This window comes from Pleuronectes platessa, chromosome 2 (genome assembly GCF_947347685.1).
Source record: "Pleuronectes platessa chromosome 2, fPlePla1.1, whole genome shotgun sequence".
Taxonomy (NCBI): Eukaryota; Metazoa; Chordata; class Actinopteri; order Pleuronectiformes; family Pleuronectidae; genus Pleuronectes; species Pleuronectes platessa.
In genome coordinates, this window is record NC_070627.1 from 17,308,262 (window position 1) to 17,329,764 (window position 21,503).

Consider the following 21,503-nt stretch of genomic DNA (forward strand, 5'->3'; position numbering starts at 1 on the left):
CAGCGTGTTTCCTGTCAGAAGCAGACGGAAAAAACTCTTAGGATGACAACCCTCCCAGCAGCTGCTTCAGAGGAAAGAGGACGCCGGAGAGAATGAGGCCGAGAGGACTTCCCCTACACAACACACAAACATATTCAAATACCGTTTCCACCATGTACACAAGCTGAGACATCTTGTCCTGTAAACATTGCTATTAACTGTCCTGTTCAATACTTTAAGTGAGCATTTCAATGGAGCCTTTGTCTCCTTTGACACAGTATTACAGTGTGTCTTCTTCTAACTTGATTTACTATAGTCAGTACTGAATTAACTTAACAAGTACCAACTGTTACGAGAGCATTCAAAGAACAGATTGGCCGACGGGAGCACGCTAAATTGTTCTTGTTGACCAGCAGTAGCACAAATTGACAATTTCACAGAAATGTTTGTTCTTGCTGAATAACACTGGGCCACATTGAATTCATTCTTGGAAAGCTGCTTCAGTAAGAGTACAAACAAGATGGAGCATGTGACAGAAACTGGCGGGTCTGTGTTTGCCCTCTGTGTCCATAGATGCAAATGCACACACAGCAACACAAGCCCGTAGCGTGTACACATACAGATACGACCTCAAACATGGAGGGACAGACGAGTACCAGACATTAACAAGTTATTTTTGCTCCATCTTTTTTCCTTTAGGTGTGTAATCCTCCTGATTTGCCAATATCTAGAATATTGATGGAGTATCCTGAATGCTGAGACCAAGAAGGGGAGATAAATTTAAGGAAGCTCAGTATCAAAGGCCAGAATTCACGGGAGAAGATGTCTCCCAAAATCCCCTGCTAAAGGTTCTCTTGTTTACGCCATGAAACTTGAAACCGACCATAAACATGCCATTTTCCCAGAAACAGAAAGGTTGTGACAACAGTATCCGGACTGCAGGTGCGTTACCAGACATTAGAACTGTAGGGCTTTGCCGTAGATAACCTGCCAGCTCCATTCTGTTAGGGACATGTGTGAGAGAATAAGGAAGTAAGCAGTAGAACAACCAAAGAGGAGAAGTAGCCACAATACTCGTGTAGTGTTTTCCCAAAGTCTTCTGAGGACAGTAGTTTGGCAGAGTGTGGTGAAGGAGCTGTTTATGCTTTCAGTGGTAATGGAGTACATATAAGGACATGCACTCTCCACCTCCCCTAATCACACGGGGTGAGCTAAGAACACTGGCACACAAATACAACGCAGACAGGCGAGGGTAGATTCTCTTAAAGGTCCAGTGTGTAAGATTTAGGTCCCCATTGAATAAATAACCCCATTGATGTTTTCACTCGTGTGTTTCATCTAAATAGTACGATGATTTCTTTACCCCAGAATTGGCCCTTTGATATTTACATCTGGAGCTTTTACATTCACTCTCTATGGAGGCTGCCATGTTTTTTACAGTCATCCAAACTGGACAAACTAAATACCTTTTGAGTGTTTATGACAGCTGTAGGTTACCACAGGTAACTCTTTCATGTTTAGAAGGTGGGGGAGGGGTATTCAGGCAATCTTCACCACTAGATGTCACTAAATTCTACACACTTAACCTTTAAATCAGTGGTCGCCGACCTGTCGATCGCGATGGGCCGGTTGACCCACGTCACTCTATGGACTCACGGTTGAAGGTTGTGCCGCAGATCAGCTATGTGTCGGTTGTATGTTGTTGACACGCTCTGTGTGTATGTTTGTGAATAAGACAGATAAACATTATGATTCACAGCAGAATAAACAGAAAAAGGTAAAAGCACTCCAGCGCTTCTGTTACTTTTCTTGACTACTTTTATACGAGGAAAGAGTCATATTTATGTCAATATTCAAGGCAAAGCCTATGTTAAAACATTGTGCTTCAGTAGCAGCTCCTCTGCAAAACATATTGTTGACCTGAGAAGCTAAATATTGTGCATGGGACAGATGCTGTAAATATAGATTTATATCAACGTGAATATTGTGCCTTGAATAGATACAGTTGCATAACTGCCTTAAATATTCCGGTTGTCAAGTTACATTTGGAGCTGATCATTCATATTGTCGTGACAATACTGTAACATTTATTCATCACCTTTTTTCTAGTGCCTTACGTCTCTTTGTTATCTCGTCTTAATGGTTTATGTCTTGAATAAAAAAAAAATAGGCAAAGTGTGAAGACATAGAGAAGAATCAGATGTTCTGTATCAGAACTTAGTCATGTGACATAATAATGTGTTATATTACAGAGCAAGTTTAAATATGGAGTGGTCTTGAGATCAATCCCAAAAATAAGCCTCTAATGTATGTATTTGATAATAAATATATATAAAACCAGCTCCTCATTAATTCACCAGACTGGAAAACCACCTCCATGGAGCTTTTTTGAGTGGGTGGGTTCACAGATAGTGCGAAACACTGGCTCTGATGTCCCCTCAGACTCAGAGCTTCTGCTCCGTGTTGCCATGCAGACCTGCAACCTCCAGGCTATAAGAGCACCGGAGAGACACAACCATACAAACACATGCAAACCTACACACACACATAAACACACTCTTACAGAGAAACAGACTGTCAGATTCATCTGTGAGGACAGGGTGTGAGTCATCCTCTATTCCAGTCCCAGCTGTGACCCAGCCGGGTCATGTAAACAAGACGAGGAAACTGAAAACCGAGCAACAGATACAGTATAGGGACGGACAGACAGATAGACAGACAGACAGACAGACAGACAGATAGACAGACAGACAGACAGACAGACAGACAGACAGATACACAGACACACAGACACACAGACACACAGACACACAGCTAAAGTTTCAGCCAGTAAGACAAAGTTAAAGGTCTCAACAAAATGCCTTTTGCAGAAAAATCACATAACACGTTCACGGCTCCTGTACCCTGCAGTCCGTGTGGAATGTAGATTGGTGGGTTGGGTGGGCAAATGTTCCTGGAGCACAACTCCACCTCTAGCAACCATTTGCATCTGTTCAGCCTGTATAGACATGTGCTCAGCTGTGCATTTGTGTGTGTGACTAGTGTGAGCTCAGCTGTGCGTGTGTCATTGTGTGCATATGAGTAAGGAACAGAAGGCCAGAGTCTGCTTTTGTGCATGTGGGGGCATGTGTTGTCTGTGTGCGAGTGTGTTGGTACAACAGGGGGGACTAATGTGGCATTCTGCTGCTGCGTCCATCGCCTGGTTCGTACCTCAGCTGTCCCAGTGGACCCCAGCCAGACGACACACATAGCTCTGGTGTGTGTCTGCACTCCGTGACCCAGGACTTTGTGTGTTTATAGTTGTGTTTGTGATTATATTCTCGTTCCAACATCAAGTAAAAAAGGCTTGTGTGAATGTAAGTACAGACGACCCTGTCGGCCACAGTGGAGAGGCGAGTTACTCTTTGAAGCTTCAGTAAAACCACACTCAGTTCCACCTGTGGTTTGAGCTGAGCTTGCAGTGACAACTAACAACCAAAAACAAAAGCAAACATAAAAAGAACAACAAAACATCTAAAATGCACTTTCCCCCCTCAGGGCAACCGTACCAGTTTGCCAGGACACATCAGTCACTCTGGCATGTCCCTAAATACAGGTTCAGCAAGTCATCAGACACAAATCATTTACAAAGTGAATGAAGAAAAGCTGTAGCTATGGTATTTTTGAAGCACACTTTTAAACCCCTTCTGTTAAAAGCAAAAAACACCTTTACATACATGTATCTACAATCATAATCGTTTAGATATGTCCTGAAACTGAAAGATTAGAGGAATGTTTTGTTTGTTTGTGGTTTGCCTAAAAGATGGAGGGATTGAAGGATGGAGGGATGGATGGAGGGCGGGCGGGCGGGCAGCCGAGCGGGCAGCCGAACGGACAAAAACCACCAGAATGAAGAAAGTCAACATAATTACAGACCAATACACCAAAGAAGTCTACATTATATAAGAGTGATTTCCAGTTGGCTTGGATGGATAACGTCGGCCGTCTGATGGGTTGTCGTAGAAGTTTTAAACTTTTTTTGGTCCAAATTCGTTAAAGCCAGGGTTGGTAATCCTAGATAAGCGAGCGAGAGCAGGCTTCACTTTAAATAAATTCAACCTATACATCCCAGCCCCTCCCATCGGTATTCCCGTCAAAGCTAGGCCCCCGAAACACATGAAAGCTCACTGCTTGACTGTTATGTGACTAGCTTGCGTAACCTCAGGCTATCCTCTCTGCTTCAGCTGTGCCAGCTGAAGACACGTCATGTGCAGTGAGAGCACGAACAGGGTGCGGGCAGGCTGGCAGGTTGGTGGGTGACCGACAGGTACACCAGCCTATCATTTCATTTGTTTTGTGTTTCTTACAGTCTCGCAAGGGCCACAGTCAACAGGGTTTCTTCCTTTCACTTTGTTCCTTTATTTATTGATGCCTAGCGGGATGTGAGAAAGAATTCAGCAGATAAGATGAAAAGTGTTTACAAGACAAATGATCAACCTGATATTTAAATTCTGAAATTTGATTCGCAATACGCCTCCAATAAAGCCAAGCAGAAAAAATACAGTAAGTATTATAGCTCCAGTGTGTAAGATTTAGCTGAAAGGGATCTTTTGGTAGAAATTAAATAGAAATATTTCCTAGTGATGTTTTCACTAGTGTGTTTGACCGAAAATGTACGAATTGTTGTTTACTTTACCCCATGTTTTTTGCAGTAGAAACTGAGATGAGATTTAAAGACCTTTCAATGACGAAAGAACAGGTTCTCTTTCACGTTATGAAGGAGAGGGCAGGGCGAGAGGTATTCATCTGCAAAATGCAACTTCATTCTACACACTGAACCTTTAAGATAAACTTAGAAACAAAACTAAAGTGTTGGTTCATGTAAATACCCCCCCCCCCCCCCCGAAAAAAATACAATATAATTTGCAATCTAAGGGATCTTAGAGATAGAGATTACATTGTATCTTTTATTATCTTTTACACAGGAACAAATTGCAAGGTTTCTGTGTTACCCAGTGTAACTGGGACATTGTGTCTGATCTTATTATTAAACCGTTAAATCTAATTCTTAATAGTGTGAGTCCGACAAGCACAATTTTGTGGAACTCTTGTGTGTCTGCACTCCGTGACCCAGGACTGTGTGTGATTATATTCTCGTTACAACATCAAGTAAAAAAGGCCTCTGTAAAGTACAGAGGACCCTGTCGGAGTACAGTGGAGAGGCAAGTTACGCTTTGAAGCTTCAGTCAAATCACACACAGTTCCACCTGTGGTTGGAGCAGAGCTTACAGTGACAGCTAACAAACAAAAACACATATAATGAACAACAAAACATCTAAAATGCACTTTCATTCCTTAGGGCAGTCATACCAGTTTGCCAGGACACATCAGTAACTCTACCTTGTCCCTAAATACAGGTTCAGCAAGTCATCAGTCACAAATCATTTACATTGTAAATGAAGAAAAGCTCTAGCTATGGTATTTTTTAAGCACACTTTTAAAGCCCTTGTGGAAACTACCATTTTTGTTTGAATTCAAGGAAATATCAGAGAAAAACAGTGTCACATCTTAAACCAACCTGACCTCCTGCTGTGGTTACATATAGGAGAGGAGCCAAGAAAAGTCAATATCTCTGAAAAGAATGTTAAAAGTAAGATGTTGACCTAAGATCTAACACCAAGACATTCAGAAACTAAACTAAAAACAAAACAGTGAAAAAGATAAAAACACAAGAAACCTGTTTCAAAAGACACAACAATTTTGAAAGTGCCTAGAGTTGGTGAGTTAATGATGTGGAGGGTTGGAGTCTTCCACACTTTAGGGGCAACTACCACAAAGGTCTGATCTCATTTAAGCTTTAATCTGGACCATGGGACTTCCAGAAGCATTGGATCTGCAGACCAGATCAGCAAGGTTAGGAGGTGCAATACTGTTCAGAGCTTTAAAAACAAACCTCATAATTAAAAAATTAAGACCGAAAATGAACTGGGTGCCAGCATAGGGAAGCTAGTAGAGGAGAAATGTTGTCTCGAGAAGTGAGGACAGGTAGAGAAGAGGAGTCGGAGAATAGGAGTCACTTTGCCATATGGTCAGAAGGTGACTGGATTGGCCTATAATGGGATTAATTTAAGCTGCTTTTACATTAATGGAAAGAGAGGGAGAAAGAAAAACATACAGATTCATTAACATTTTAAAAAACAACTTACTTGAAAGCAGTTAAGATTATTTCGAGAAAACGAGCAGGAAAGGAAAGTGAAAATCAAGGAAAATGGTTTGTTCTTCCAATGTCAAAGAGCTGACCTGCTAAACAGCTAATCATCTCAGAAAAACAACCATTAACTGCAAAGCTGGACTTTTTTCATCCAAAGTCTTGGGTCCGACCCAATCAATGACAGCAGCCTGCTCATTAATGCGTGCCCACCTTTTTATGGATGTTTTTACTGACCTTAGAGTAACGGATGGGGGGTGGTCTTGGGAGTGTGTATAGCTGTCGCCAGAGATGCATTTTGGAGGATGTGTGCAGAATTGGGTCTGGACTAGTTTGTCTTTCACTCATGAACAACTCAGCAGGAGATTCTCTGCTCAGACACACACAACAACAGATACAGCTCATGAACGTTTAGGTGTGGGGGGGGGGGGGGGGGGGGGAGCAGCAGGCAGAGGCCGGATGTAGTATATTTATTCCACTGCTGAGATCACATGTTTTTGTTTACAGCACATCTCCACTAACGCCAGCCTTTAATCACCAAAAGCTCTTTTGGCATCTTTGTCTGTATCTTCTACGTGCTGCGTGTTAGAAACCTCCTCAACCGCCTGTGCACGTGCTCTTGTTAAATCCTGCAGAGGATCTAGTGCTGTCAGGTTCACTCCTTTTGACATTCGGCAAAATATTTACTAGGGGGCTGGACTTGCACGCACACACACAGCCTCTTGAGAAAATGTCTGGTGATTCAGTGCACGTCTGAATGCAGCTTACCGTAAGACATTCATGTGTCATCAAACATCACAGAGTTTTCATCCTTTGAGATTTCATCAGCCAGAACCTCAGTCCCTGTGGGTTCATTTACCCCCACAACCCCAAGTTAAATTGTGAGAGGGCACATTTCTTAGTTATTCTTATAATAAACTCATTTGATTTATTTAACCTGACCTGTGTGAATAAGCATGATAATGAGGGCATGCTGACTGTTGATGGAGAGGGAGCCTCACCCAGCCCCATGAGAAATAAGGATACCCAACTCCGTTTTACCATCAAGTGTCGTTGTGCTTTTACAATCTGCTCACATTTAACACCTGCGTCACATAACAATATACATACCCAGGCACCCACTCACCACCTCTCTCTCTCTCCCTCACCTCCCTCTGTAGGTGATGTTGCTCAACCGGTTCCTTCTTCCTATTGCGTACATATATACCTGATTATATCTTCCCTGGGGGACAGGAGCCTGCGAGTGTAAACATCCATGAGTCATCTGTGTTACAGCAGATCATCAGACTGCCATCATTATCACCAGGGAGTCATTCCCCCCCCCCTCCCCCCCGACTCTCTTCTTCTTCACGGAGTATTTCTAGCAGTGCCGTGCATCTGTGCTGTTACCCATCCAGATGGGCTGCAGCACAGTGTGTGTGTGTGTGTGTGTGTGTGTGTGTGTGTGTGTGTGTGTGTGTGTTTGCCTGTGTGTGTGGAGAAGGACATGGAGAGGAGCAGAGGAAGAGGAAAGTGTTTGAACACATAACCAACTTGTAAAAAGTAAGATAAATAAGAGTAGTGCAGGGACGGGACTAATCTGATTACAAATAACAACTCTCAAAGGTGAGTGTGGGTTTAGAAAGAGCTCTTTCAGGTCAATTATCAAGATGACTTGGTGCCAACAGAGATGATGAAGTGCTCAAACAGCGTCAGTGTCCACATTTCCCAGAATGACGGCTGACGTAATGACTGGAGCTGAATGTTCAGACTGATTTCTCACGTCACGGCAGGTTAGAAACAGCTGCGGCCACACATTAACGTCAATACTGAATATTGTCACCGCTTACTCACTACAAACAAACCCTTCATTCACTTTTATTGCTGCAGCAGCTCGGGCACTTTCATATAATTGTATTGTGTGAGAAAGAGTATGACACATATATCTTGAGTTTAATTTTGTGTGAGTCAGCTGTCACCTTTAACATAGCATGCCTAGGTGATATCTCATGACCTGAGCAGCGGAATCTTCACAAAAGTGTGTTACACACTTTGTTCCGTGTGTTCTGTATTCCTCATGTCCGTGCATGATGACAAGGCTGTGTCAGAGTCACACGCTGCCCTGAAGGTGTGTCACAGGGCGCTGTCTCATCAAGTGTTCACAGAATCTGTAACTTAATCACCGGCTGAAATGCACGTCACTTTACAGATTCCCTTCAGCCACTGAACCAGGGGCTGAGTTGTACGGTTTTGTTTCATAACACAAGTCCCAGGTATCAAGTGGCAATAACAACTCTGGTTGCCGCTGGTTACAAGAGCTTCAGGTTAAGTGACAAATGAGGATCATTAGAAGTTTCTTTTCATCTAGCGTGTCACTGTTGCTACAGATCTTAGAAACCAGAGCACTTCTCAGAATTATACTGAAAATTATAAATATATATATACGTACATACATATCCTCATGGATCTGGCCTTCTTTAGACAGTTTCTTACTGCATTTGGTAAATCTTTGCAATATTAACTCAACCCAGCCTGTTTTATAAAATTGAACTGCTCTGTTACCAATGCTAGCATCTGAAATGCCTTTGATACTGCTGGTTAAGGTATTGTTGAGTCACTAATATATTTACTGCTCCAATACTTGCATGTAAAATATATTGGTTCCACCTTAATAAAAGCAAAATTTTCAAATCACTTCTTCTTCGTCGCTCCAAAACAGCAAGAGGAGTGACTTCTGTTAGTGAAGCGTTAGCCAGTGCTAGCTAAACCGTAGCATTCTCCTAAAGCATTGGAAGAAGCATCACATGCAAGAAATTCAGACAAATTGTGTTAATGCTGTTTATTCCTGGATTTACTTATTGGAGACTGTCAAACTAGATAAAATATAGTTTTTTAAATGCACTGAATTGGATTGGTATCACAATCCATATCAGCAAGAGCAAAATGGTGATGGTAAATCTCTTGTTAAAATACATCTCTTCTTGTATAATGTGAGCTGGCTAGTTTTATAAATGTTGAAATATTCCCGTTATAAAAGCAGAAATCAACCAAGGAAAGGACATTTCAGTTAATAATCATTTTTATTTTCTTTAGAAAAAGAAACCATCACAACTTCATTTGGTTACTGTACAGTTTCTCTTCTCATAGTCACTCAGTCTGATAACAGGTTGTGATTTCATGCTGGAACACCAAACACCCTCCTACTAACGCACACCACTAGTACAACATGACAGTATACAAGTTTCTCTTTTTCCACATTTGCATTTTACATCCTCTGATATTCCGGAGCGAAAAGCAATAGAAACCACTTCTATAAAAAAAGAAAAGAAAAAAAAAAGATGGAGACAAGAGTAGAAATCCCTGACAGTTTTGCGTAGTAAAACGAGGGTCGAGAGAAAGATCTGAGCGGTGTGGTCCATATAGCAACATGCACCGTGTCTCTGTGTGCGTGTCTGTGTGTGAACAGGTTTTTTTGGACAGCACCATAATACACTTTATATGTGTGAGTTTAAGAGGTTCCCTGCCCTACATGAGACAGAGGGAGAATAACGAGACAGGGAGACAGAGATGGTGGGGGAGGAGAGAGAATCTAGGTCAAATTGTGGAGCATGCAGACCTCCATACGCAGACACACTCTCGCATTCTCTCGCTCTCAGTGGACAGAGGTGCATGCATGTTCATCCATCGTTGGGACAGAGGAGCTGTAAGTGGAACACGGCTCATATAAGATTAAGGGATGTATCAAGTATGTCTCCCTGAGAAACCCTTCTTTCTGCAGTACCATAAAAACCTTACATTGTCACTGGCCCTTTCTGTCAACTCAACGACACCTCCCCAAGACATAATAACAAACCATCTTGGCTCATATTAAAACATACCGTCCTTCGTTTCACCCCCATGACCGTTCTCGCCAACACTGCCAATGTTCAGAGCAACCAATCAGAGGGCCCGGACAGGTGGCGCTCGTAAAAACGTCCCCAAATTTTCCTGACACTAAGCTCCGCAGGCGGGTACGTGTAATGACTTCCAACTCTCCGACTCCCTGCCTCACACTGCAACCTCGCACATAAAACCAGTTTGTGAAGTACCGAGTGTGACGGTGACACCTCTGTGACAAAGTTTGAGTGGAGCTAGTGTTCTCCCCACCCCCTTTTCCACTCAAAGGAAGGAGGGAGGAAGAAATGAGGGGGCTGCAAATAGGTTGTCCTACGCCCTCTCAACGCCTCTCACAGTAGCACCACAAAGCTCAAGGACAAACACACACAAGCCGTTTTCAGACTTGACCTGCCGGCAAAATCCAGAGAATTGGCTACGGAGTTTAGCAGCAGTCTGCCTTTCACTCGGGCACAAGGTTTTCTGCACAAAGTTGTTCACAATGGCATCAAATTCTCTGCATTTTTCAGGCGATGGGTGGAGCAGCCGGGCTCAGCAGACAGAGGCAGGAAGTGAGGATTCATCTACACTGCGGAGATCACGTGACTTTCTTGACAACAGACATCTTAGTTGGTGTCCTCTTCCTGCATGACACCGCATTATCATTGGGAGATTTTTTTTTCTTCTTAATTTTTGCATCTGTACTCATCAATCCCCCCCACACACACACACTCGCAGTGAATCCAGTAAGGGAATCCCATGCTCTGTTCAGACATCGACTTCCCCATGATTTCTACGGACATTATACTAGAAGGTCAGACGGATAAAGTCAGCAGAAACTGCGGACGTCAAACTCGGACATTTGCTTTCACACATGCACCTCCTCCAGCGAAAATACAGAGGAACTGCAGATTTCAGTGCATGTCTGAAAGCTGCTATACTAACTTAACACACTCAGCTGACATTCAAGCACCAGGGGAACAGGAAAGGTACAAAAGAGTTCAATTAGAAATATGAGAATGTGAAACTTATTGCCAAAAAATGTTGGTTTCAAATTATTCACTACATAATGCCAGCCCCTCATTACCTGTGACAAAGGAATTACACACGAGGGATACGTTTGTCATGTGGCGCAAACACTAGAGCATGGTTCTTATTTTTTCTAGTAACTGATGTTTGCTGCACAAATCAATATTTGATTACTCTAACCTGATAAAGAGTCATCTCTGTAGCCCTTTTCAAGTACCACTCATAGAAACGATTCCCTCCAAGAGGGCGGCATCCTACGAGCGTTTAAGAGTTTGAGGCAAGTGACAGTGCAGGTGTGCTCGAGTGCGTTTAACTGAAACGCGACACTCACATGACGACACACGCAGGTTAAAAACATTGGCTCATTAAGGAAGCTGTCCACTCACACGAGGGAGATTTGAAAAAGCATCATTTAAAATCAAACCTTATCAGTCGGCTGTGATACAGAAACTCTACAGCCGCTCAAGAAAATCCTCCGTATAAAAACATCTTTAGAGTGTTTCTTTCATTCTCTCCCCCCGTGTTCAGCTACTATTAAAAACCATGAACTGGGGTGTCGACACCTCTCAGTAGAAAACAAATTAAAGAACAACCAAACAAGTCAAAAGTTAAAACCTAGGCTCCACTTTCTCCTGTGCTCTGACTCCTCCTGGGAAGTTCAGAGGAGGAGGGGGGAGTGGAGTGAGAGAGGAAATTAGGACTCTCTCTCTCTCTCTCTCTCTCTATGAGACAAGTTTGGGTAGGACCGTGCGAAGAGGTATGGCCTCCCCTGAATCTCCCATCATGTTGCTCCTCAGTTTGTGGTTGGCAGCTGTGGTGCCTAAGCCCGGGCCCCCTTTGGCCAGGATAGAGGGGAATGAGGTGCTGTGGTGCTCAGGGAGTCGTTTCACCGTGGCCCCTTGGCTCTTCTCCGTCCCAGGTAGGGGCTTGGGCAGCCTGCGATACAGCCAGGGGTGTCTGAGGGCCTGGCTGGGAGTGAGACGAGAGGAAGGGTCCCAGTCCAAACACTTCTTTATGAAGTCAGTAAAGGTGGGGTCCTCACAGCCTTTGAGGGCAGCGCTCCACTCCTTGCTCCCGGGAGGGCCTCTCATCTTCCCGCGGCGGGAGCGAGTGCCCGTCAGCACAGTGGCCCCCGTTGGCAGGGTGTTGGCACCACAGTAGCGAGGGTGGCCCTTGGAGTTGATGAAGTTCTTTGCCCTTTTGGACTGATCCAGAATTTTCTGTGGAGGCATGCCCAGCAGCTCCATGACGCAGGCCAGCTGGTCGCCCTCATCCTCGCCAGGGAACATGGGGTAGCCAGTGAGCAGCTCTGTCAGTATGCAGCCGAAGCTCCACATGTCGATAGGAAGGCCGTAACGTGAACCCAGAATCACCTCAGGAGCCCGATAGAAGCGAGACTGGATGTAGGTGTACACTCGCTGGTGTTCAAAACAGCTCGAGCCAAAGTCAATCACCTGGCAGAGACCGGAGAACAAAGAATTAATACGAGTAAACATCAGATGCAAGAAAACTGATCTCATGCATCCTTGAATGAGGCAGTGGTCTTACCTTGATGCCGCTACGTCCCTGTTGTTTGAGCAGGATGTTCTCTGGCTTCAGGTCACAGTGGATGATTCTGTGTCGGCTCAGGGCCTCCAGGCACTGCAGGATGGAGTGTGCAAACTTCCTGACCAGCGGCAGACTAAAGCCCTGGAACTTGTTGCGCTTAATAAGCTCATATAGATTCATGCTCAGCAGCTCAAAAGTCATGCAGATGTGATTGCGGAACGTGAAGTTTTCGAGCATGTGCACGGCATTCATGGTGCCATTTCGATCCTGCTTGCGCAAGTGCTCCAGGATGCGGATCTCCTCCTGCGCCTGCCTGTGGAAGCGCTTCTCGTTGCGCACCATTTTCAGAGCCAGGTGTTGCTGCAGTTTATGATCGTACACCTTGGCCACTTGTCCAAAACTTCCCTTACCAATAATCTGTAAGGGACAAAAAAGGGAGATAAGAATTTGGGCGGACCTTAAAAATCATTAGTCGTGCAGGTTAATTTGAATTGACAATCAGGGTATCAGAATATTGGTCTGACCTTAAGAAACTCGTAGCGATAAGCCAGGTGGTCATGGGGGACATGAATGTAACCGCCCTGTTCATCATCGTAGCCACCGTTGTTGTTGCCTCCAGCGACGGCAGGCCTCTTCTTGGCATTGGGTCCCACGAAGTAGATGTCTGGGTAGGTGTGGATCTCGGTCTGCTCCAGGGTGGTCAGCTGAGATCGGTAAAGTCTCTGAGCCTGGTCAGGAGTGAGAGGGCCACACAGCTTCCCACTGCTCCCTCCACTGCCAACTCCATGTGTGCCGGAGGATTCAGTGGAGCCCTTACTGGATTCAGTGCTGAGGAAAACCAGAAAGTGGTGTTACTGGTACATTCTTTGAAAAGGAAATTTGAAATTTCACGGTTTTTCCTGTGTGCATCTTTCTCACCTGTCTACACTGTGCTCTTTGGACAGGCTGGACACTGCAGCAGGTTTACTGTGCGTCTGACCAATGGTCCCACTGTTCTGGGTGGTTGCCGTGGATATGGCATTTATCTTTCGGTTGTTGGTGGAGTCTTCATACATGTACTTGACCTTCAGCTGGCCACCTCGCACAGTTACCTGCTCCCTCATTACAGTCTTGTTACTGACAACCTGTTTGAGAAAGAAGAGATGGATACACAGTGGGTAAAATGAAAAGACCATCCAATAAGTTAACACTCCACTTTAAAGTCATTAAACAGTATAAACTGCACTTCATTGTGATGAAGAAATGTTTTACCGTGTTCCATGAATGTATGTAAATAAGTATATTTAACAACAAACTTGCAGGGATGACAGAACACGATCATGCATAAATTGCGTCTTTGTTTGAGTATATCAACATTTGATAAGTTAATATCTCAATTTTAAGTTCATTTTACAAGCAAAGTCTTTGTTTTTTAAAACTTAAATCAAGCAATATGCAAAAAGGGGAACGAGGTAGCAGATCTTGTTTTCCTGAATACAGACCTCAATGCTAACGACTTAGTTCAAGGTCGTGGACAGTGAGATCCTGATCAGAGACGAGGCAGGCAGCGGATAAACCAGCACAACTGGATCTACAAACAGTCGGGTAGGAAACTGTCCCATCCCCCCCACCATAACATATGCAAAACCACCACATCTCTGCCAGCTTGTTTCTTAGTGCGTTGTTAGCAATTAGCTAATAGGTAGGAGCGATCTTTGGCTCAGCACAAAAATAATCCTTTACTTTGTGAAGTCCAGCCTTTAACTTCGTACAAAGGATTTAAATTGTTTGATTGGGGTTCATTAAGACCAATGCTAAAAGCGGCGAGCCAGCGTCACTAAAACCTATAACCCAGCTATTGTAGATCTGCACAGAACAAATAGGGGAACAGGGATTGCATGTGTACTTGGACAACACAATCACTGTATATTTCATGATCTATTTTGAACACACTTGCCCATAAACATTAAAAGTGACAGGCCGACCTTTGCTTGAGGGGACCTGAAGGGCTAAAAGAGTTTATGGAAAGCTCCCGAGTCTCGCTCATGTCTGCCAGTAAACAGCTTCGTTTCAGCAAACCCAGGAATACATTCCTCTAGGTCTCTGCCTCTTTTCTCCCTCTCTCTCTCTCCTTAGCGGAAAGAATCCTCCACAAGATTATGGAGCACAAGGGAAAACACAGTCATTAAAGTTTGATTATACTCTTAAACTGCAGAGGCAGTGTGGCTGTTAATAAGACACGCAGACACACAAACTCAGCAGTGCCCTCCTATATAAAGACTGGAGAGAAGCATAGTAAGTGGGTCTCTCTGGCCGTCGACATGAGTGGTCTCACCTATTTAAAAAGGAGGGGAAATGTTTGGCCTAAATGTTTTTCCAAATAGTTTTCTCTGCTCCTATGGAGGGCCTGACTTTAAAGCCGTACACACAGCTGAGGCCGTGTCAGCTGATAAAGACAACACAACGAGGAATCGTACATTTGAAGTAGGCGTTGACAAGATCCACTGAAAGAGGACTCAGCTCTGTGTGTTTGTGTTTTAGGTTTGAAGCCTAAAATAGAGGGTTGGAATGCAGGATGGGTTTCCATACATGTAACCATATAGTATTAACTTATTACAACAGCCCCACTGTTGACCCAGGGTTCTATGCAGCTGTTGTCCCAAGGCTGTGCTACAAACACAGAGAATGTCATTGATTGAGCCCCTTCAACAAACACAGACAGACCCAAATGAGGCCATAAAAAACTAAATAATCAAAGCTTTCTACATGTGGAGCACCCACTGCGTTCGATGATTGATCGAACGGGCAGGGGGCGCTAACAGAGGAAAACAATTTTGGAAGGGGCCCACTGATGAGAACAAAAAGCAGAGTGTGTGAATCTTCTTTTAAACACAGGTGATACTGGGGGTGGAGAGGCCTCTGTGTGCAATCTGCATGGTGCAACAGATGGAGAAGAGCTAATCTCTTTGCTGTCACAGAAACATAAGTACGCTTTTCTCTGTCTCTTAGCACACAAACACAGACATAGAGCTACACAACCCAGAGGAGACACAGACTTCTGTCCGAAATATCCACAAATCCTAGTCACAGAGAGATAACAGCTGGGTAACACACACGACATTGTCTGACCAACCACTCACTCATTATTCTGATTTATCAACTTGGACGCATGGGCTGCAACATTTTTTTTTATAAGTTTGTTCCTTTCTCCAAAAGAGAACAGGCATGACATCACTTTGTTACTTTAACAGAGCATGAGGCTGCTCTCGAGCGCTGCACACGCTGAACTGGGACGAGCGAGTGTCAGTCACATTCAACAGAGGATATTACCTCCGTGAGCGTGACAGAAAATACAAAGGAAGAAGGACGGGACTAGAATAGAAAACTGGGCCTAACCTCTACGCGAGCCCACTGACGGGGGGATTACACGAGACAGAAAGGAGGGGGGGGTTGATGATTAGTGATTTTGTTTGTGGGTCACATTTTCAAGTCCAATAAATCTTTACAATTTTTCAAACCAGCCTTTTTCCCCCTCAAATGGTGTGAGAGGCCTAAGAGGATCGCGGTCTCTATGTATGTGCATTTTCTGCCAAAGGGGCTAAATACAATGGGTAACATGGCAGGAAAGGAGTTGTAGACTTCAAAGTGATGTCCTTGTCGGACACAGTCCAATTAGGATTCAAAACTTATAGTTAGTTATAAAACTATATCAGCAAAAAGGTTGACCTTTAATAATATTTATTTACTAAGCTAATAAATTACTTTGTCCATGCCATCTATTATTAAAAATATTTTAAGACTGGTTCTCCGGTTATTTCTCCGAGCAGATGAGGACAGTTGTTGTTGAAGCAAATGGAGACCATGCCGTATCAATTTACTGGTACACTGGTTGATTTATTGTATGTTCTCCATGATCAAACATCAGGTTCAAAAGGCCTTTAAATTCCATTTGATCTCTGCATTTACTTAAGCTGGACACAAAATGGCTACTTCACCCTGGCTAATCTCATACAGTTGCGGAGAACTGTCCACAGCGATACACGGTCTTCTATTCCCCAAGGCAGTATATCAATTCTGCGAGAATTTGATTAGACAAGAGATAAACTGCAAAGAAAAGCAGGAATGGGGACAGAAGGAGTGTAACAGGAACAGGGCTGAGCTGGGAATCTCTCTGAGGAACAGGATGTCTGGAGACACAATGTGCTTCTGCACAGGAAATAGTGCTTTGCTTGCTTTGAGCATATGTTTGTGTTTGTGTGCATACTCACTGTGTGTTTGGGCATTGGGGGGAGCCCAGACGGACTGTTCGGATCTGCGTCGTCCTTAAGGATGTGGTCTGTCCTCATGTAGGAGTCATATAGGCCGTCGCCGTGGCGTGCTGGAGGGGGGAGAGAGATGTCAGTGTGTTAGCGTGGATCAAGTCTGCAACTCAGACACACTCACAGGGATGAAAGCAATCTAATCTTCAGAGACAGAGGCAGACAATCACTTGTTTGTCCAAACCAAGCAACGTCCCATTGATTATTTCACCGGTCGACCCACAAGTTCCAATAAATACATTGATACTAAAACAAGTGAGTTGGAATGGGCCAACAAATCCTTAGAAGTGGCCTAAGCAGGAAAGTCCCACTCTACTGTGCACTGTAGACAAGTGCTGTAGACTAGCTGCCACAATATCCTAAACTGTGTAAAGCCATTATTGGGTGCATCACCATTCAATATATTGCATCCAATACACTGTACCCAAGGCCATGGCACCGACCTGACCAGCTTAGATAGGGCTTAGGGTCTCGGATCGCTAGCGCTGCAAGTGGTATTAATGGACTAATAGGGGTAACAGATGCCTCTGTGACGACAGCATCTTTCCGTCTGCCCATCTGTTCATTCAGGCAGAGTCATGTAGTGCACACACCAGGTGTGCTCAGAAATAGAGCTCATAGGGAGAGATGCAGGCACTTGTCAATCAACAGTGCTGCATGCGGGTTCACCTCTCGTAGCCAAACACTAATGTAAGGTGACACAGAGTGGATGGATGCAAGGGACATTTGGGACTGTAAGAGGAAGCAGGTTTCTCAAATGACAAACCCCTCGCCGGCCTGCTGTTCGGTCTCAACGCCCATTTAGCTCACACACAAGTTGCCAGTTAAAACCAGCTATCTCCAATAGCAGGAAATAAGGTAATAGAGAATAACGAAATTTACAGAGCTATTGTGTGGGATTAGCTCATTAGCCAAAGCCCAAAAACTGTGGCAGGGACGGGTGTTCTCTCTCTGAGACTCTTGTAGCCGTGTGCAGGTGCGTCAGAGCCCAGGTCCGGGACAGATTAGACCTGCTGCCTGGATACAGATGCATTAGACCTGCACTACAAACAGAGGCATTAGGGCTCCATACACGCAATATTAGGCAAGCACAGTCTCCATTAGCTCTCTGCAAACTCCTAATGGCTGAGTAGGGGCTCAGCACGTTTTGTACTGCATCTGACATTATTGTCCAAGCAAACTTTCTTATAGAATATTTTTTTACACAACCCTCACTTCTAAGTAACCAAACATCCAGCCTACTATGTCCAGCTGGCGTTAAGCTCTGTGTAAGACCCCTCTTCTCTCTCTCTGCACATCAAAGGACAGAGAACCAGGTTCAAGCAAATAGACATTCTGCAGATCAGGTGTCATAAAACGTGTTGTGGGAGCGTGGCAGAGACACAGGCTTTTGTCCTCCTCCTCTTCCTGGTATCCTAAAGACTACATGTACAGAACATAGTGCACAGGACAGAGGCTTGAGGACAAAGTCCACTTTCACAGGGTTTACTGATATCTACTATATATGCAAATGTAAATATACAACAGGGACCCCGATGACGGTCAAAGTGCAAATTCTTAAAAACGTATCAGTAGCTGACACCGACATTGAGGATTATCAGTGATAGGAGGAAAGATAGTAAAGCGCTTATGGAGACGAAATGAGAACAACTCGGCGCTTCCTGGTCGGTCCTCCAGGACAAACACCAGTCTCGTGATTGATAAGGAGTTACAAAGCAAAAGATAACATGTTTTCAGATACTTGAGCCGAATCAGTCCAAACACACTCACTGGGTCTAGCTGGCATTTCAGCCCGAAACTGGGAGAGAAAACGTCTTTAGACACGTGATCGTTCTGTAGACGCCCGAAGCATGAGACTACAGCTCGACCCATTAATGCACAAAGCTGTTAAGAACAAACACACGAGGGAAAACCCGGAGGTGTGGACAAAGAATGCAGAACTCTTTGTTGTGGTTACCTGTTGCTATTGGGCCCTCTGGTTTTCTGCTTATTATCATCATGATTACAGTTAATGTGTGATGCCAGCATCCGAAGTGAAGAAAAAATCCAGAGTTAAAAAAAAAAGTGGAAAAGTTTAACCTAGAGTAGCAAACTTAGCTTAGAGCATTAACAGCTTCAGCGTGTTCGCTAACGAGAGGAGTCCCGGTACCGCTGAGCTGCGGTTTCGACTGAGCTCCACTCTCCTTTGTCTGGCTCTGTGTGTAAATGGATCCCGGATTGACAGAAAGCACCGTGTTCAGAGTGCTACTCTCACAGTATTCCCGGCTCACATTAGCCTCGACTTGTGGCTGAAAAACCTGAGCAGGCGGCGGTGGGGGTGGGGGTCGTTTCCCTCTGCTAGCTAGCCAGCTAGCTCGCACAGCCACAAAAACAACGGTCCGTCGGAGAGCCGCTCCCTCCGTTAAAAATAGTCTGAGTCCAAATGTTACACGTCGGTGCTCTGACCCGTGTGCCCCTCGCCTGTCTCTGTCGGTGCAGTGGTTCGGTCCAGTGCACCATGCCCGTGCTTTAATCCCGGTTAGCTGACTTTGTAGCTAGCAAACGGCGATGCTACTGCTCGGCGAAACCCCCCACAGGATGGTGTCCTCCTTCGGGACGGCTCAGGGGCTGCTTCGCTCGTCTGTCTTGGACGGCTAGCCTAAACGGCTAGCTCGCTAGCTGCGCTGGAGCCCCATGGTGAGTGCAGGAGCCGCCGGAGCATCCCTCTGTCATGAAAGCTTCCGCTGGAGTCAGGGCAATAAAGCGACGGTGTTCAATCCTCTCCGGTGTCCGCAGCACCGTCTTATCATCACAGCGGTGTGTTGTTGCTAAGGGCGTCTTCTTCTCCGTGGCTGTGGTCCGCAGCACGGAGCAGGGAGGGAGCGGGGCGGCGCTTAGCCTCCCAGCCGAGGAGCGCCCCATTGCGGCCATCTGGAGACCTGCAGCCAGCGTGCAGACTCATCTCTAGCTCTACAGCATTAGTCAATTATTAATGAAGCATTAATGACATAATATGTGTGTGTGTGTGTGTGCATGTTGGGGTTAGATAGCTAAATAGATAGACAGACATACAGAAAGACAAGTACGTACGTAGGTAGGTGTGTAAATATATATGACATTAAACTTTTGTTCAACTAATGAAGTAGTTTATCAAAATGCAACTATTTTGATGGTGGGTTAACTGTTGAGGCTGTTTTCAAACGTCTTTCTTCTAAAACATACTTATCTGCTGGTTTTCATAGTTTGCTGTCATTGTAAATTGAATATTTCAATGCTCTTGGACTGCTGATTAGGCCTTTTTAAAGGTGGAGATGGATATTTCTTTTATTATTTTCTGACATTTTATAAATCATAGAAAGAAGTGATTCATTAAGAAGATAATCTCCAGAAGAAGTGATCATGCAAACAGCAGCTTTAACGCTAGGACGACGTCTCCTCAGGCCTGCACATCGCGGCCCGTTCACTTTGCATACCCTGTTAGGAAAGTTGAACCGTGGATTGAAATTGGAGAGGATATGGAGATCTATACAGGTCCAGATATAGTTAGGGGCAGGGCAGAGGACAGACGAAGTGAGAGCACGCAGGCATGAGGAGGGGAACAGGCTAAATTCAGACGGTGTTACATGCTGGGCAGAGGGTGATGCTTATCTTAGCTCTTTCTCAGAGGTGAGAAGAGGGAGTCTGTCTATATTTGCTGCCATAAATAAGCATACTGACACAGTTTTAGGAGGTCCTCTGGGCAGCAGCCAGCCTTTAAGGCCATGCTGATTATTTTAGACGGTGGTGTTTAAAGAGAGTTGGGTGACAATGCCTATAAACTGATCTGCTCATTGCACTTTCCTCTCAAAAGGTTCAAGGTGTGAGTGTGTGGACTCTGATCACAGCCAGTGAATTTACAACCACAGCAAAAGATGGGGCCAGGTGCAGAGCTACCTATAGGTCCACGCGGGGGTCGAACGGGTTCTGGCTGTATTTGGTCTGGGAGCATGTGACAGACACTGACACCTGTGGGTTCACTGGTCCAACATCTTATTTTGAATGTCCTGTGAAAACGGAATTAGTCTAAACACAGTCGTATCAAAGATGGAAGAGCGGAACTGTGAGCGTCATGGTAAAATGATTTATTATGTGAAGCATGCATGAAAACAAAATCTCACATATGTTTATTTACACAGTTTATCATCTGCATGGTGAATATAATACAGGATGACGCCTCAGTTCAGATTGTGTATTGCCCCCTGCTGGTATTTTGGAAGCTGTACAAGCGGCCCCAGTTAACTTGGGTCTTGTCTGGATAACAACCGAGAAATGGTGGACGTCTGTTTTTGAGAAGCAAACAAACAATAACTCTGACTTCACAAGCACTGCAATTCTTGTTTTACTGTCTACAATATGATGATGGGGTCCATGTGATGTCTGTAAAAACAGCTTCTAATAACATTTCTTTTAAAATGAATTGATCTTTTATTACTTATTTCTTGTAAGGACAACACGTTGGTCAACATTTCTCGGAATGTGTTTATCAGCTGGTTAAGGGCCTCTGGTGTTCGGAAACCACTGAACTGATGAAACTTTGCAGATGTTCTAAGTAGAATTCAGCTCAAATAAGGAGGGTGGTGTGTGTGAGGGAA

At 44.5% G+C, this 21,503-nt stretch overlaps 1 protein-coding gene across 1 annotated transcript; it reads right to left on the reverse strand.

The window, feature by feature from the left end:
- Positions 1 to 9,206: 9,206 nt before the first annotated feature.
- dyrk3 (dual specificity tyrosine phosphorylation regulated kinase 3) lies at positions 9,207 to 19,734 on the reverse strand. The gene is made up of 6 exons (XM_053430191.1): positions 18,851 to 19,734; positions 16,843 to 16,952; positions 13,514 to 13,719; positions 13,120 to 13,423; positions 12,596 to 13,012; positions 9,207 to 12,501 (listed from the first exon to the last, which is right to left on the reverse strand). The coding sequence occupies exons 1-6, from the start codon at positions 18,891 to 18,893 to the stop codon at positions 11,770 to 11,772; spliced, it is 1,812 nt and encodes a 603-aa protein (XP_053286166.1). The 5' UTR covers positions 18,894 to 19,734; the 3' UTR covers positions 9,207 to 11,769.
- Between the last annotated feature and the right edge of the window lie 1,769 nt (positions 19,735 to 21,503).

What these genes read in the sequence shown, in the direction of transcription:
- dyrk3 (XM_053430191.1), bottom strand. Translation starts at nt 18,893, where the DNA reads ATGATGATAATAAGCAGAAAACCAGAGGGCCCAATAGCAACAG. An exon ending in AGAGGGCCCAATAGCAACAG is followed by an intron (nt 16,953 to 18,850) that starts GTAACCACAACA and finishes TCCCCCCTCCAG; the next exon opens with CACGCCACGGCGACGGCCTA. An exon ending in ATCGCTACGAGTTTCTTAAG is followed by an intron (nt 13,013 to 13,119) that starts GTCAGACCAATA and finishes TGTCCCTTACAG; the next exon opens with ATTATTGGTAAGGGAAGTTT.